The sequence below is a fragment of the Aspergillus udagawae genome, assembly GCF_001078395.1.
Source record: "Aspergillus udagawae IFM 46973 DNA, scaffold_1, whole genome shotgun sequence".
NCBI lineage: Eukaryota > Fungi > Ascomycota > Eurotiomycetes > Eurotiales > Aspergillaceae > Aspergillus > Aspergillus udagawae.
Window position 1 is genome coordinate 317,452 of NW_025091264.1, and position 17,005 is coordinate 334,456.

Here is a 17,005-nt window from a genome sequence, read left to right on the forward strand (position 1 = left end):
GGCCGAGAGACATGCCTCCTAAGCAGCGTACTTCGCTGTTTAGCCGGAAGAGCCTAATGGGACGTGCTGGTGGCATGATCAGACGTGCGGGCGACGCGTATAGCCACGCTCATCCTAACCAAAGGCTCCTTATTCACGTCGCCGTGGTCGAGACCATTCTCCAGGCACATGACAAGCGGAAAAGGATACCTCATCCGAGGAAATCAGCTTGCCGTAGAACGGTGAGATGGACAAGATCGAGGCATTTGAGGGGCTTGATGCCGGATCTGGCAAGGAGATACCGTAGACGAGCAGTCTGGAAAACAGTGGAGGAGCCAGGCATCACTGGTGTCCTGCACTCCTGCCGGATGTCGTCCAGGAGTGCACCGTTTGCATAGGTCAAAAGACCCGTATAGATTTGGATGTGTTCACCATAGCCAAAGAATACAAACGCCAAACTGAGACTTAAGCACTCTATTTACAAATAATGCCAGAGATAACTATCCAATATACATATCATGCTCATGTTTTGTTTTAGCGTTGTAGAAGCGATTGACTTTGGACGGTAACACGTGATTTATCACATGAACTAACCACATCGAGCTCGGTTGAACACTCTGGAAATCACATGACGTTTCATGAGTCTTATGAGAGGGGAATGGGTGCTCTTCGATATTGTCATGTCTTCATCTGTGCGTCGTAGATATGACCTGATTACAGTCACTTTTGGTAAACATAATGGATCATTCAGATTACCTGAATTCCTTCTCCCACTTCTCCTCACATCCTGCTCCCAACCCAGCGGAGAATGACACATGGTACAATGCCGATGACACGGTTGATGCAACTTTATTCAGCAACAACCTTCAAAGTGACTCAACGCTTGATATGAACCAGCTGAATGACATGTACTATCTGTCATCCGAATCTGCAAATGATGAGTGGCTAAGCTGGTTCGACGCCAATGGCCCAGAGACGCCGGAACTGTTTCCTTCTCCTGCGAGGCAAGGCCCTGCGGTGTTCCAAGCTGGTACCTTAACAGCGGCTGAGAATATACGGTCGGAAATTCAAACTCAGACTCCAGCTATTGCCTCGCAAAATATGTCAAATGTCACTCAGTGGCTAGATGGTGCCTACTGCCCTCCACAGCCCTGCAGCTACTGCCGGAAACACCGGCTGCAGTGCCTCATCCTCCGTACCACACCAGCGAATCCGAACCCAGTAACCTCTTGTTCTAGCTGTGTTGCTCTATTTCGGGAGTGCAGCCTGGCCCGTGGAGAAAAGCGCCAACCATCACGGTTCGAGACGCTTTCTCCCGTGATGGGCCACCTGCATGGTGTCACCGAACTCGAGGAGGACGAGGTACGCGGTAACACAAATCATGAAGGGACGTTGCTAACGTAGATGTAGGGAGATGAAGCAGAGGCATCTGTACCAGACTACAACTGTGTAGACAAGCAGAAGGAGTCAAAACAGTTCGTCAGAAGAGGCGTGCGGATATTGAAGGAATGGTTTCGCGACCACCATGATTTCCCATATCCCTCTGAAGATGAGAAAGCGCGCTTAGTTCTCGAGACTGGATTTTCCAGAAAGCGCATGTCCACATGGTTCGCCAATGCACGCCGCCGCCAGAAAGAGAGGTTTGAACCTCCTCCGGCTGCTCAAATCTGCCGATCGGGATCTCCAATGCCAGCGAGCAGGCTGACCCTCATGACGCCGATGGAGAGATGGCAGAATTCACCGCCGGAAGATGACGCAGTACCGGAATCAGTCATCATGAATGCCATATCCTCTTGTGAGGTAGCCCCTCCCTCAGGACACGAAGCCACAATGTTCAATTCGTTCCTGAATCTTGACGAGACATCGTCGCATCTCGGTTCTTCTCTCTCTAGCATGGGAAGTAGGCACTCAGAGAGCTCGACAAGCATCTCATCCGCATGGAGCCACCACTCTGGAGACAGCTCACTGCCGTTCCCGCTTCATCACCCACGTCCGCGGGCCCGGCGAAGGAGAACTCGGGTTAGAGGGTCAATGACCGAAGGGCAATACCAATGTACTTTCTGCACGCAGTCATTTAAAAAGAAGCATGACTGGCTCCGACATGAGAAGAGCGTCCACCTCCAACTGGACGCATGGATCTGCACTCCGGATGTCAACGAACTCCGGCCGGGCAACTTACCATCGGAATGTCCATTCTGTGATCATAGCTCGCCATCTATCGATCACTGGGACGATCACGAGTTTGAGGTATGTGCACAGAAGCCCCTTGCAGATCGTTCTTTCAGTCGGAAGGACTATCTGTGGCAGCATTTGCGCAAGTTCCATGGATGTACCAAACTGCCCATTGAGAGTCTGGATCAGTGGCGTAGTGCGAGAAGTGACGTTCGCAGTCGCTGTGGATTCTGCAATGCGTCATTGCCAACCTGGACGGCACGAGCGGATCATCTCGCCGATCATTTCAAGCAAGGGTGCCGCATGCATCAGTGGGTTGGTGACTGGGGCTTAGATCCGTATACTTTGGGTGCCTTGCAGAACGCTATTTTGCCGTCTGAGCGGGCAGGGGAAGCTACAACGGATCTGACTCTGTCAGCTGGCTAAGTCCGCTCGAGCGGTTTTAATCCCCTGTTCTGCATTGTTCAAGGGCATATCATTATTAAGTTCGTCCGTTTCTCGGGTAGATCTCGATCTCCCTATGGAGCACTAGTATTTTAAGTCAAAGACTAGCGTTCATATGCATGTCACTTGATCAAACTTATCAATGGTGCACCCGTGGCATCCTAGCTACTGTACAGTATGGTGTTTCCTGGAATCAACCTCAAAACCACATAGAGATTGATGACATCAACATTACATTCGTCACCAACAAATCGTTTCGCTGGGTTATAATATGCACATTAATAAAATCTCGACAAAAGACTGCTCCTACTGGAAAGCCGCCGGTACTCATCCGTGGCTGGACTGACAGCCTTTGGCATATCGTCGACTTCCATTGAGGCCATGGAGCGACTGGGTCTCATCGATGGCGGACGCACATGCTGTTCGGCCTTGGTCCGAATGTAATAATGCTCATCCTCTTCCTCCATAGCCACATAGAAGCGCTCGTTCAGCTGACGACCGTGCGGTCCGGCCCCGCATGCCCCTTGCAGCTGCGCGGTGGCCGGGCTGTTCATCGCCAGCGCGAACAGATTTTGAGGTTCTGTGAAGTCGGTGATTTGCCGTCCACGCACCTCGAACAGCATGAATGCGAGAATGATGGCGCTTGTCAAAAATGCAAACACCAGGATCAGATAGAACACGTTCTGCCATTGCTCCGTGCCCCCTGAAGCATATCCCACGGCGCGAACTGTGGCCTCGAAGTATTGCGGAACGGGCTCGGCAAGTGCGTTGGATACGTTATCGGTCTTGGTGTAGTTGAAGTATTGCACAAAAGGGGCATTCATCGACCCAAGGATTAGGGTACTGCCTGCCAGAACCGCAAGCGCTTCCCCAATCGATGGTAACTTGGGGTCAAGCGAATAGGTCTTTGTTCGATTATCGAGGGCCGGAATGAACTGCATCAGGAGGCGAGCGTTGCTGGCACGGCCGTCTGTGATACCCGAATTCAAACTCAATGATTTGGCCCACTCATCAGCCACGTTCTTCCAGCTGCCATCCCAAAGTCCGTCACGGGCGCCCTGATTGCGATGGTTATACTGCAACGGATTCGCCGGATTCTCACAGTTGGTTGAAAACGAAGCTCCACTGGCGGCCGCTGAATACTTGGTCGAACACACGGGCGACAATTTCGCCTTGAGTGCACATAGCACATACGGCGGTGTCATGACTTCATTCGGGGCTGCTCCTAGCATGTACATGGCGTTTGTGGGCCAGAGGCCAGTGCCATTGGTGATAGTATTGTTGGCTTGGGGCAGCTTGCCGAACACAGGAGGCGTCTGCTTTACCGCGGCGTCGGCGTCGGGGTCCCACCCGAAGAGGTCATCCACGACCGTTCGATTAAACCAGTCGACCGGGACGTTTCGGTATCCCTCGAAATCCCATTTCAGTGAGTCAAAGTGGTGCACATGAGGCCACCTCTCGTATACCAAGGGGGTGAGCTCCTCTTCCGTCATCCCGACACAGAGCACATTGATGGCCGGAGACGGCACGGAGGCCTCGATCTCGAAGTTTCCTTCGCCGGTCACATCGACCGGCTGGCGGATGCCGTTCCGCGGGTCGGTCGCGGCGGCGATGATTCCTCCATGGGGCATCGCAGCGGTGATGTTGTTTACCATTCGGCCGTGCTTCATTGACAATTCGGTCATGTTGCCAATATCAATCCAGCTTCCTGTCACGGTGGTGTTATCGTACAGCGAGCCGGTCGGGGGCGGCCGCGATGCCAGGTTTGATGATGTCCGGTTCTTGCTCTTGACCAGGTCGCTCCATGCAGAGATGTATGCCTGGTAGTTATGGTACGCCTGGCCGACCAGTTCCAGGTCCATACAGGTACTTCCCACCGCTTCAGGGTCCATGGCCTGAGTAATGGGGGTCGAGCAATGAGTTTCGAGGTATTTCGGATTGCCGAATTCGGTGGACACGTTTCCGACCAAGACCCGAGGTTCGACGGGGCCCATCCGCAGTTTGGGCGCAACTATTACTGTCAGTTTGCACATCTATTTTCATCAGAGCAAAACCCACCTAGCGCCTCTGCTGCCGTGGTATAAAGCATCGCTACCAACGTCGCCGTCAACGTGATCAAACCCAATACCGTGAGCGCTGAGTACCGCACAGTCTCCCAGTGCACAATCAGAGACCCTGGCTGCATGATCCAGGTGCGCATGCTCATGTCAGAGATAGTAATCCCCCGCGACCCCTTGGTGATAGCTCGACGACTCAAGACTTGCCCCAGGAACGCGACGCAGACAGTCACGTATGAGAGCTCGATTGTTTTAGCGAACAGCGCACTAAGGAGACTGGCTGTGGAAGGCGCGAGGCCACCGTCTTCACTGACCCTTTTGCCATAGCGTGGTTTGACCAGCGCGACCACCAGATAGATGCCGGAGAAGATGGTGGAGTAGATCGCCAGAACCAGAATAGTGATGGGAACCCACGACAATCGCTTCTGAACTATTCCCTGGTGTGTTGGACATTTTACGTATTCGGGCGAATTCGGCAGTAGGGTCGTCCGCGACGTCTGGTACTGTAATGGCGAGGGCTCCGAGGGTTCTGGATACGGGGATTTGGTCGCGAGGTCACCGTCCTCAGCATCACCAGCATCGTCAGGGCTCTTATAGGGGGATTGTGGGAAGGTATTGGTGATTCCTAAGCCAAACGTGGACTCGCGTTGTGCTGGTGGTGAAACGGGATCGTCGTTCGTAGAAGAGGCGGGTTGATAGCGGATATAGTCGCGGTCCGGCGAAGGACTGCGGTCAAAGGGATTCCACGATTTGGGTGGGAATGAATCGTCTTCATTGTCATTGTGACTATTATTGTCAGTGGTCTCGTCTCGACGAAGCAACTCGGACAAGGGAGGCAGAAGATATTGCTTCGACTGCTGCGATTCGGACGCCATGACGGCAGTTCTGAATTATCTGAAGCGACAGTAGGGAAAGTGATGGATGGAAGTGACTGTAGTTGAGTTCATAATGCAAGATTGCCAGGAAATGTCCGGGAACACCTATATTACGCTGCTATCGATGCTCTTGGGGCGTAGGACCGAAAAGCGGACTGTGCCACTGTCACCGGAAGCGTAGGATTAATGTACCTCCAAGGTTGAACTGTCACGATCAGCAGGGATAAGCAGTCGAGCTGAAATATGTGACCAATGGAAATGCTCTGGACCTAAGCCACGCAGTCTGGGCGCTGTTGGGCCTTCTGAGACCCGTTCATGGTTATTTTGAATCAACCAGAGTACTACGTAGATAACGATCTACTCCGTCCTCCTTAACATTTCCAGCAATTGATTCTGTCTCATGATTTTCCTTTCAGCCATGTAAATAGCCTTCTATTGTACTACAGTCAGCTGTAGTTCGCCATAGTACTCCTATCTCATTCATAAAAAGGTTGTACGACCCATAACGGGTGATCAGCTCCGAGGCTTGGGAGTAAAGATACCGGGCTCAGCCTTGCGCATCGTACACAGAAATAGGAAATGATCAGCCCATTGCAAGGAATCTAACCTGCTCGGTTCCTGCTAGGCTCGGTTAGTGTATTATTAATCCGGTAGACTTCTCCTCATTTTCTTTGTCCTAGTTATCTAGTCTATTCTGTTCGCTGTAAGTCTCTTTCAATTTCAACTGCCCCAACAGTGAGATGGATGGCCAATGAGCAGCACGAACTAAGCTACACGGTTAAATTTGCTACAAGAGAATCAAGTTGAATTATGGTTTCCACTACACTATTTATCCGTTCTTAAATAGGCTTTCAAAAGCATCGCTGCATCTCTAGATTAAATATATATATATATAGCTCAGTCCTGACTTCTGCTCCCTTTCTCTATCCCACCTGCTTAGTCCTTAAGCTGTAGCTGCTTATCTTGGCGGTTATTAGGAAACATATGTCAATAGCAGTATGACTGCTTCCAACGGATATCCAAATATTCTTCAAGAGAACTCACTTGCTTGAACCGTTATCCATCATGGCGGAGGACTCATTGCATCCACAGCTGGTTTGAATTTCCGGACGCTCTTGATGCCTTTAAGGAAGTTTCCGGCATTTAACATCACAATTTGAGCATTGGCTTGAAAAAGGTTCCCGAAGAACCAACACTATTCTCTGCCATTTCTGTGTGAGTTTTCATTCCACTCACACTCCGGTTTCCTGTGTCAGTATCCAGTACCTCCACTCTCAAACCGTCAGGTACTAACGCAACTCTCTTGTAGGTTCGTCAGATTAATCAAGATCTTTTCCCATATACCTCTTGTAGACTTCTTTACAATGAGAACATTCGACTACGTGAGCGCTACGTCGAGTTCAACCCCAATGTTCTTCTACGAGAGGCAGAACACTATCGGCCATTGCCACGGGCATGGTAAGTGCCTTACGAAACTCGCTGAAGGGGAATCCAGTCGAGTTTTCCTCCTAACCTTCGATGTTCATTTACCCGACACAAAGGGGCTTTCGTGCCCGGTGCAGTTCACCGACGCTGAATTGGTTGGCTTTCATGAGCTCGAACAACTGTGGTTTGACTGGATAAGGTCGTGAGTTATGGGCGGGACCAAATTGGCGGTGTAGATGAAGATGGCTGCATCAGCAACGAAAAGTATGATGATGCTATACATAAAGTTGCTGAGCTTAACGCTTCTCTTGTGGCTAGTGCGGAAGGAGATGAGGAGGACATTCGTCTTTGGAGCGGGGGTGGTTGTTCAGAAATCGCAAGGAGATTACTTGATATGATTTACAGGGGGCCCTGGTCAGGTCCATGATATAGATGATATATTGTATAGGATGTACGTGCCTAGGTCACACTCCACGCGGGATCAGATTGTACCATGTGGCAGTGCCTTTCTCCACCTGCATTTAGTGGTTACCCCTCTTCAATCAATGTTGACATCTGTGCATCAATAGAGTCAAATTATTCTTGACTCAGCTCGATTCCCCCCTCTTTGATCTTCAATATGTCTGAAGTAGAAACTATCACCGACCCTGATCATCTGCATGAGATCCATATTACCGCTGGGCTGTCTAGCCTCAGCACTGGGGGCTCGGGGGCTCCACCAGAACCAGCACCGCAGACGCAGAAGGTGAAGTTGGTTTTACTACAGCCTCTAGCCAACCCCGATACGCTTGCAGCCTGCCGTAATCCAGATTCTCGCGTCACTCGCATATCCACAAGTCTCTCTGGTGGCAGTTCTACTCGCGAGTTTCTGGATATCCGGCCCCTCAGTAAGGCGTGGAGAAAGGCAACAATGAAAGTCCCACCATTATCTCACTTGATATTTGATCTTACTCTACCAAAGGCGAATAAGGGACGCAATGACTCCTTCCAGAAAGTGTACTGGGACGTTGACATGCCCCAAGGCGACACGCTCAGTGTTCAGGCACGGGATGTTGTGAATATGGTCGTCACTATCGCCACCGAGACGAGGATACGAGCCAAGGGTAACGTGTGTTTTGACGTTGTCTATGATGAGGCCGAAGGGGTAGCGCCCAGGACATTCACCCTTCTAGACAAGCAGCTTGTTGCACTTCAGCGGTTTCCTGGAAAGAAAGATGGGGAAAGGGCGAATGGTATCTGATATAATTCATTGATGCTTCCTTACCGGTCGGGCACGAGGGGGATTGCTCTGAAGCTTGCGCTTGGAAATATCACTGTATCTTTGCGATCATTTTCATGGTCCAGCATTATTGTCTATATCCGCGCAAGTCAAGGCGCGCAATGCTGGAGCCCGAACATGATTTGTTTCGAGGGCTGAGAACGCTATCTAGTTAACTAGGTACTCTTGTCCATTCATCCATGTACTGTCACTTTCTCTTTTATGCTACCTGCACTGAGAATATCGATACCTAGGACTTCCAGAATGCGATCCTAAAAGCGCAGGCCGTCAGGAACATCATCCCGGCCGTCAAAGACCATAGCACCACAAGTAAAGGATCCTTAGCCAGAGGCGACAAAGCCATTCCTAGCAGATATCCGACTCCGGCGGTGCTGATATAGCATGCCTGCAGAACCGACTTCATACTCTTCGGGGCATGCGAATACGTATATTCTGAACCAGTCGGCCAGCAAAACACCTCAGCCAGCGCGATGATCACAAACGTCGGCAACTGAAGCAGGACATGCACTCGGTTAGGGATGCGGCCGCCCGACGCGGCACACGACAGTGGATGGGAGTAGCAGGGACCGGAGCGATAGATGACTACCTGCACGACTGCGGAATACCCCATGGCGACCGACATGATGAAGAATCCCAGACTGATGCGGTTGACGGGGCTGAAGTGGATTTTGCGTCGTCGGAGAAAAGGATAGAGCTGTTTCTGGACGAGCACGCCGATGATCACGTAGGCGATCGGGTTCGACGACTTAATCAGGTCATTGGGGATGCCGTGAGTTTCCATCTGTCCGGCTTGCGAGATGGAGACTTGAGCACCCTGTCCCATACATACCCAGAAAATGGGCCATCCAATGCTGCTGCCGTCAGCAGCTATATCGCGAAGGGAGCCGGGATTGGAGAGGAGTACCAGATCTTGAACGCAGACAGTGCACCTCGAAGATCAGAAATAAATTCCTTGTCCCATGGCACCACTCGCTGGTGCTTCTCTAACTGGTACTCTGGCCGAGCAGCGTCCAGGCTGAATCCTCCCCGGGCAGCATACCATAGACAGCGAGATGCACGGGGAAGAACAGACCTTTGTGGGACAGGATGTACTGTCAAATTCCGGGATCAGCAATTATTAATACCTGACATACGACAAGTGTCTCATACCAAACTTTGGTCTCGCTAAAAGGACAATCACCACGGCAAGTACCACAGCACACAGATCCAGCAGATACGCTGACCAGAATCCAATATACTTCTCCATCAAAGTGGTAGCAATGCTTCCCAGTGAGCCGACGTTCACCATCCTAGAATGACGAGCCATGCCAGTCAATAAAGGAGTCATCGTCTTTGACACTATCAGTTCTTCGTACCAATAGTATACGTTGTAGATATACTGGATGGTCAGTTCGCGGCTCTCTACCACTCGCTGACCATTCTTTCTGATTCTTATCCGCAGAGTTTGCTCTGTATATTGGTCCGCTGAAGAAGCAGTGAGTGTCATCCTCAGTAACTGGTAAATGTAACGCTGAGCATCTTACCAATAAACGGCTGCACTGAAGCTTGAACACCTCCCAGTCCCACAGCAATCAGAATGCTCCCCAAGATAAATCCTATAAGAGAAACGCCGCTCTTCATTTCCGAGGGAAATGAGGTGCCGAACAGGATTGCGGATCCTAGAGCGTAGACTCTGCAAGACAAGTTGTCAGAAGACATCTGAACAAGTACGAGTCAAATCCAGTAGTACCCAGTGAATATCTGCAAAGCCTTATATCTCCCTAGACGTCCATCAACTACTATCGACGCCGGCAACGGCAATAGATTCACCGCAACTGTAAAGGCCAAATTGACCGTGGTAGCATGAGACTTTCCTAATCCCATTGCGCCGGGTATGAGATCACCTGGGCTGTTCTGGAGATAGTTTTCTATAAAATTCAAGTACCAGAATCAGATCTCTGCACCACCTTAGAATTAAAACAACTTCTGCACTTACGGAAGAGACTCTGCGTGCCATAGTACGCAAACCGCTCCGCCATTCCAATCGTTGCGGCCAGCCAAACCCGCGCTGGCAGTCGGGCTGCGACATGTTCCAGCTCCTGGATCTCATCTTGAGTCGCTGCTTCGCCGTTTGGCTCTGTGGACAATGGAGCGATGTACGCTGCTTGTCCCTTTTCAGCTTTGTCGTCCTTGGCTGAAGTATCCATTCTTACAGGCCCCTGTTTGTAGAACGAGGGACCAGATTGTCAATAAGAGACCGTGTGTGTTATTTTCTACGATCTCCTGTGCTACTACCCTCGGTTTAAATATGTTATCTCACGCCTATAAAAGATCCGGAATTCAACGGCGTTGGACGGAGTTCGGGATAGCCATCAATGGACAAGTCCATATGTCTGTGACTAGGCATATCGGTTTACGGATCAACGCATCGGTATAGTATAGTGCAAGTCCGATTGCAAGCTGAAAGCCTTGGAGTTGTAGGGAGTAACCAAGGCGAATTACAATGTATACCCCTCAGGAGTGAGGATCGAGTATCTGCATTAATCTAGTAATATCGAAACTCATGACTAATGCAAATCAAGTCATGAACCGCTGTTCGGATCCCAAGCCACTAGATATCCCGAGTATCGCTGTCAACAATCATAATGCTTCAATGAACTAGCCGTCCAAACAGGCCTGCCTCTTATTATCCTGATGTGGAGACAAAAATAGCATTAGTTGATACGCTGATTCCTCCAGCTGTGATTGAGATAAACTTGCCCCGCCAACCCCGCAACTCGCCTATTCCACGAGCCGCCTTCGCTTCTAGGCGCGCTCCTCAGAATGGAATGAGGCTGTGATTTCACATCTCCGTCGTGTCTGAAGCTTTCTAAAATGGCCTTCACTCTTGATACAGCCAGGGAAGCAGATGCTCCTCGCATCGCCGATATTCACATGGCGGCATTTCACACCAATGGTATGTTGCTGGCCCAGTTTCCCACGCCGGCCGTGAGAAAGGGGCTCTGGACGTCGCTAGTCAACAAAGCCATCAAAGAGATTCGAGATCCGCAATGGGAGGTACTAGTGGTTAGAGAGGATCATGGTCTAGTTGTCAGTTTTGCCAAATGGTGTCTTCCTGTTTCCGAATCGACGCTATATGAAGAAGAGCCATGGCTATGGCCTGAAGGCACCAATATGGCTATTTTGACAGCTTGGACAGAGAAGGTCGAGCAGGCAGCGGACGAAATAATGGGAAGAACACCATGCTATCGTACGTTCTGTGCGACCAAGTTATCAGGTTGCCGTCTGCTTACGCTGCCCAGGCCTTAGCTTTATTGCGACTGACCCATCTTATGCCCGGCGTGGAGCAGGGTCCCTGTTGGTCAACTGGGGAATTGAACGCAGCAAGAAAGAGAATCTTCCTATTGCCTTGGAAAGCACACTGGACGCTGTACCATTCTACCAGAGGCTTGGATTTCAAGCAGAAGCCCATATCTCCATGCCACTGGAAGGCATCGTCAAGGATGGTGAATCCGTACTGTACGAGGAAGAATGTCTTGTATACAGACCTAAGACCTAGACTATAGAATTATAACCCAAACACTTATAGAAAGTGAATTAATTAGCACCAGCCGTATTTCTCATTCAGAAGCCAATTGAGCGAATCTGGCTTGCCACTCCCTTCTCCATACCATTGAAGACAGGGTATGCTGTCCTGGGTCCGATGCATGCGCTTAAAGGGAATACCGGATAATTGGATTGCCCTCTCCAGGGCCTGCGACGGGTTCCAGAGCGTGACCTTGCGTAGATTCCATTCAGCCGCTTCTGCTTGAGCAGCTCGTAAAACCTCTCTCACACTCGTGATCTGTTCATGGCTCAATTGGCTGAGATTGTCGACAGTGTCAAAACTGAGGGTTGGGTCCTCAACGACAAACCGGAGAATATACAGTGTATTTTCGGAGGCGTTTTTTTCTGGGTGATCATAGAAACGGTGCGTCCAAATAGCCCAGACAAATTGCCCACGTTCTCCCCTGATTGCGCCCTTCACAAGTGGTGCTTTACCGAAGAGCCGCTGCGCCACATACTCCTCCTTGCTGTGATGCCATAACATATGGTCATGGTCTGGGAGGATGAGCAACCGGGTCATATCATCTGTTAAAGAACGTGACATTGCGTGTCCAAGTCTCATCTCGTCGAGGGCACAAAGCCTGGCTACATCCTCAGCGTAGACAGGCACTGCAGCGTGCTGTACCACAGCAGGTTCAAATTCCATATGGTCACTAGAAAAAGGATGCCATCCCAGATTCTCATAGAATCTCGGCTGAATGTCCGAGAAGAGTACACTGGCCACACATGGCTTTCCCTCATACTGCCAGGTGGGGAGTGTGTTGCTCAACTCCTTGAGCAGCCTCGAGGCATATCCCCGTCCTCGATAGTCTGGATTGCAGTAGACGCTCGCAATGCCGTGGACAATCACAAGCTGATTAGGGTTTTTGGGATAACTGAGCAGTGACAGCTTGCGAAACGTCTCGCAAGATGCGAGTATCGGTCGTTGATTTGGCGCAAGGTTTCGATCCACCAGGATCCATTGTGTCATGCCCTTGTTGCGAGCCAGAGGAACTGTCATGAGGTACGCAGACTCTTCCAGATATTGAGGAATGGTAAGAGCGTCCTTCCACTCATTCGACGTCAATTGCCAGATGCGAAGGTTCTCCTCGTCCGTCGGGTGGCTGAGATGAAGATCGGGTAATGTGGAATCTGGGAGCACTTGCTCTTCAAATTGAGCAGTAACGACGGCCATTGCGACCGGACTTATCTTGATCTTACCTCTTTTACAATATCGAAGAGTACGTGAATGAATCACAGAATGCATTCTATCAAACGGACTGTGGCATCGGTTGAAACAACTAAAACGCTCGGGCGGTTAGAGCGCTCCCCTCGTTGGTCGATGTGTGTCAAGAGGAAATGATTGGCACGAGTAACTCGAAACGGTCACTTGCAATGCGGTCAGAGCCCTTTTTTGCTTATTTTAGTATCGCACAGCCTTGTTGACCCCAATCATTTGGCGCATGGCTCTGTGCCTATCTACTCTTGCCCGCCGTCGGCCTGCCCCTCTACGAATCTTGCCATCTTTGTGAGCCACGCAGTTCCTTCTTCTCTCAGCCATTGGCATAGCGCACTTCTTCGGGCCAGGGGAATCAAATTTGCCGCGCCGTTTACCAGTTCAGCCGCTGGGTTCGTGTTAGATCTTCCCATGCTCTACGGCCAGAGCTTTCTGACTCCTGCAAAGCATTGCGCATGTTTTCGCCCTTTGAGCAGCTGCATCATCCTTGTCGGCAGTACAATATCTAATGTCCAACTCGAATAATCGGTCGTAATGTAGCGAAAGGATGGACCCGATTACCACTATCGGTCTCCTTGGCTCAATAGCCAACCTCATCACCTTCACCGGAGAGACAATTCAGCTGGTGAGAATCTTCAAGGATGGTGAGCGCGAGCTGGCAGATTTATCCAACCAGCTATCACTTTTTGAAGAAAACCTCAAAGGCTTTAACCGGGTCTTCCGAAGTCGTCGGGTTGTCCACCAGATCTCTGTGGAAACGGTGAAGAATGGCATTGACGAGAGTTACGCAGCGCTAAAGGACTTGCAGAAGCGACTTCAGCAGATCGCCAGGTCAGAGAGCTCAACTATCAGACGAATGAGATGGGTTCAGCACAAGTCGAGCCTCGAGAGGATCGATGGCCGCATCAAGGGCCAGTGTGCAATGCTGCACAGCTTGGTCTCGGTCGCTCAAATGTTCGTCATCTGAGCCGCCAAATAGGAACTGTATACTAACTCCATTGCTCTCAGGGAAATGATGTTAGCCATGTGTAGCCAAAATCCTCAGCTTCTCGAGGTCTGCTCCAACGTTGCAGAGGAGATGGTGAGAGACACAATTGACCGGCGTGATCTTCCTCTGCTTCGGACACCTACCGACCCTGCACCGACAGTCGATTGCCGATCAGCCGCATACAAGGAAGAAAACATAAGAGCGGTTGTGCGAAACTCCGTATCATCGGCGAGTTCGTCAGACAGCTCATTACTAGCACCTGGAATGTGGAATATGCCTCGACGGAAGTCTTCGTCGACTGGGTCAAGCATCGGCAGCTCAACAGTATCACCAGCAACATCCATATTCTCAAGTCTCAGTGAGTCAGCTTCGTCAATCACCCTCCCAGATCAAGATGAAACTATACAACGGCCGAGTCTTGCAGGTGTCAATAGAGCTAGGAGTGCCGACACAGATGCCCTGGTAATTCGCCGCGCCTGTCGATTTGACTGCTACTGCCGATGCCACAAGCAAAGCATTGAGGTTTCCAACGTCCCATTCTCGAAGTTTAACTCGAGCATGTTCAAGCAATCGAAAACTTCACGGATCGAATGCTCTGAGCCAGACTGTGCGGGTACAACGTCCTCGCAGACCCGAGTCTTACCATCCGCTTTTTTCCGTCGAGTCGTTTCACGTTTGGCTTCGATGCAAGGAGTTGGGATCAGGTACAATCTCAACACGTATCGAATGGTGCCAGAAGGATCTGATGCAATGCGATACGTCAAACACGGTAATCTGGACAAGCTGAAGATGTCTATCTCATCCCGGGAGGCCACACCCTGGGATACGGCCCCTGATGGATGGTCTCTCTTACATGTACGCTCCTCCTCTCTCTTACCTTTTCAGCGATTCAAGTGCTAACATTAGTAGACCGCGGTCTATGCAAGACAGTTACCCACCGTAAAATATCTCTGCGACATCGGCGTGGATACAGAAGTCGCAGACCTTGGAGCTAGGTCCGCTACCCCAATCATGGCAGATGATGGTACAAAAGCTGACTCAACAAAGAAAACCGGTCGACCTAGCGATTCTCAAGTCACTAACCGCAGATGCAACCGAAGTCGAGAAAGAGATTGTGCGCGTATTCGCCAAAAACGACGACTACCTCGAAGACTTTGAATTCACCCCCATCCACATCGCTGTTCTGGATCTCTACGACGCCAGCGACCCGGAGCGACCGAAGCTGGAGGACCTGATTGAATTCGTCGATAATGCGAATAATGCTCCACCGGGGACAAACTGGGCACGATGGAAGACCAGATACCAAAAACGATCACCGTTGTATGCTGCTATCACCGAGCAGTTCCGCGTGTCCGCCTTGGAAAGCGACAGCGCGCGCAAAGTGATCCATAATCTCCTCGACCAGAAGGATCGAAAATTCCACTGGACACCCTTGCATTGGGCCGCAGTGACCAATCGTGCCGACAAGATGAGGATTCTAGTCGAACATGGAGCCGATCCGTTCATCCAGTCCAACTTGAATGCGAATATCATCCATGCAGCGGTCGAGTCAAATGCGTTGCAGAGTTTGGCCTACGCACTCGAGATAAGCAGATGCTATCCGGAGCAGTTGAGCATCAATCAGCCAAATGTCTGGGGAGAGTCACCGCTGATGATGGCCGCGCAGGGGTGTTTAGTGGATTGCGTCCAGTTGTTGCTGGCCGAGGGAGCTGATCGCGCAGTAAGACAGGAGAATCAACAGGTTGCGCTTCATTACGCAGGATTATCTTCTCGAGGAGAAGGCAGACGGCAGACAGTTGCCTTGCTTTGCCAGAACAACGGACAAGACTACTTGCCTATCAACTCGCAGGACGAGGATGGACGACCACCACTATTCTACCTTCTGGATGATGCGATATGCGTCGAGGAGCTGATACGCAATGGTGCCGATCTGGACATACGGGACATAACAGGGAAGAATGCATACCATCATGTATGCGTACAGGACGAGAGCGAAACTCTTAGGACCCTAATACGGCTATGCCCGAGCACCGCCATGTTGAAGCAAAAAGACCAGGACGGGAACACTCCACTCATCGAAGCACTGCAGCACGGAAGTACGAGGAGCGCAATGATCCTTCTCGACTCTGACGACATTGGCGATGTGTACGGAGGAGATGGATGGGCAGCAGTTCACTATGCAACCAAAGTTGGAGACCCACCGCTGTTGGAGAAGGTGCTACAGCATTCAAGCTACAGGAAAGGAATGAGAACTCGCGATGGAAAAACAGCCCAGGTGATTGCGATGGAATCTGGGACATGGTGTGGGCAGGTAAAGGAACTCTTGAGGAAGTATAACTCGCTCGCATGAGGCTACGATGTGACATGATATCCTGTAGATATTCAGATGTAAGTCTAGTGCAAAGATGACGGTGTTAATCTTATTGTTTTCGAGCAGGTTGGCCAGGGGGTCAACATTGGAATCGTTTGCCTACAAGATTCCACTTTCAACAAAAAAAGACAGAGGGATTATGTAGGAATAGCTCAACGCGTGAATGCTTCCGGAGCAAACGACCGCGAGAAAGCTCAGGTTAGAAGCAAACCGCAGCCCTTCCACCAGCTCGATCTTTATCCAAATCCCTCCAAAATCTCAGCTCCAATCTATGTTTGAGGCGGCCTTTACTGAGGCCAATCACGTTCTACCCCTATTTGATGTCCCCGTTCTAACAGACCTTCTGGAACAACACTCTTCAGACCCTGCTGTTCCACCAGAGAAGCACCCTGGACGTTGGGCCGTGTTGAATGCTACGATAGCGGTCGTGATTTGTTACGGACCGCCAGGGGCTCATATAGCGAGATGACGGAACTGTGGTGGCACTTCTTCAAGAACGCATTCCCCTAGTGAGATTCATGGCTTTGCAGCACACCTTTACCAGGAAGGCGATATTAGTGCAATGCAACAGATTCAGTCATCAAGGATCATTCAGGCATCGGCAGCCTCCCAAA

At 50.6% G+C, this 17,005-nt stretch overlaps 7 protein-coding genes across 7 annotated transcripts; 4 read left to right on the forward strand and 3 right to left on the reverse strand.

The window, feature by feature from the left end:
- Positions 1 to 717: 717 nt before the first annotated feature.
- On the forward strand, positions 718 to 2,577 carry Aud_000091 (homeobox domain-containing protein; the record flags this gene model as incomplete). The annotated part of the gene is made up of 2 exons (XM_043285608.1): positions 718 to 1,341; positions 1,390 to 2,577. 2 exons carry the CDS (start codon positions 718 to 720, stop codon positions 2,575 to 2,577), a joined length of 1,812 nt encoding a protein of 603 aa, XP_043141543.1.
- Positions 2,578 to 2,873: 296 nt separating this feature from the next.
- On the reverse strand, positions 2,874 to 5,527 carry Aud_000092 (uncharacterized protein; the record flags this gene model as incomplete). Its single annotated transcript, XM_043285609.1, has 2 exons — positions 2,874 to 4,606; positions 4,654 to 5,527. 2 exons carry the CDS (start codon positions 5,525 to 5,527, stop codon positions 2,874 to 2,876), a joined length of 2,607 nt encoding a protein of 868 aa, XP_043141544.1.
- Positions 5,528 to 7,571: 2,044 nt separating this feature from the next.
- Positions 7,572 to 8,192, forward strand: Aud_000093 (uncharacterized protein; the record flags this gene model as incomplete). Its single annotated transcript, XM_043285610.1, has 1 exon — positions 7,572 to 8,192. One exon carries the CDS (start codon positions 7,572 to 7,574, stop codon positions 8,190 to 8,192), a length of 621 nt encoding a protein of 206 aa, XP_043141545.1.
- Positions 8,193 to 8,460: 268 nt separating this feature from the next.
- Aud_000094 (uncharacterized protein) lies at positions 8,461 to 10,417 on the reverse strand (the record flags this gene model as incomplete). The annotated part of the gene is made up of 7 exons (XM_043285611.1): positions 8,461 to 9,082; positions 9,136 to 9,303; positions 9,365 to 9,520; positions 9,587 to 9,695; positions 9,755 to 9,903; positions 9,961 to 10,138; positions 10,207 to 10,417. 7 exons carry the CDS (start codon positions 10,415 to 10,417, stop codon positions 8,461 to 8,463), a joined length of 1,593 nt encoding a protein of 530 aa, XP_043141546.1.
- Positions 10,418 to 11,084: 667 nt separating this feature from the next.
- Positions 11,085 to 11,769, forward strand: Aud_000095 (GNAT family N-acetyltransferase; the record flags this gene model as incomplete). The annotated part of the gene is made up of 2 exons (XM_043285612.1): positions 11,085 to 11,460; positions 11,513 to 11,769. 2 exons carry the CDS (start codon positions 11,085 to 11,087, stop codon positions 11,767 to 11,769), a joined length of 633 nt encoding a protein of 210 aa, XP_043141547.1.
- Positions 11,770 to 11,811: 42 nt separating this feature from the next.
- Aud_000096 (GNAT family N-acetyltransferase) lies at positions 11,812 to 12,990 on the reverse strand (the record flags this gene model as incomplete). The annotated part of the gene is made up of 1 exon (XM_043285613.1): positions 11,812 to 12,990. The coding sequence occupies one exon, from the start codon at positions 12,988 to 12,990 to the stop codon at positions 11,812 to 11,814; it is 1,179 nt and encodes a 392-aa protein (XP_043141548.1).
- Positions 12,991 to 13,579: 589 nt separating this feature from the next.
- On the forward strand, positions 13,580 to 16,370 carry Aud_000097 (uncharacterized protein; the record flags this gene model as incomplete). The annotated part of the gene is made up of 4 exons (XM_043285614.1): positions 13,580 to 13,986; positions 14,041 to 14,875; positions 14,930 to 15,015; positions 15,068 to 16,370. 4 exons carry the CDS (start codon positions 13,580 to 13,582, stop codon positions 16,368 to 16,370), a joined length of 2,631 nt encoding a protein of 876 aa, XP_043141549.1.
- Positions 16,371 to 17,005: the final 635 nt, after the last annotated feature.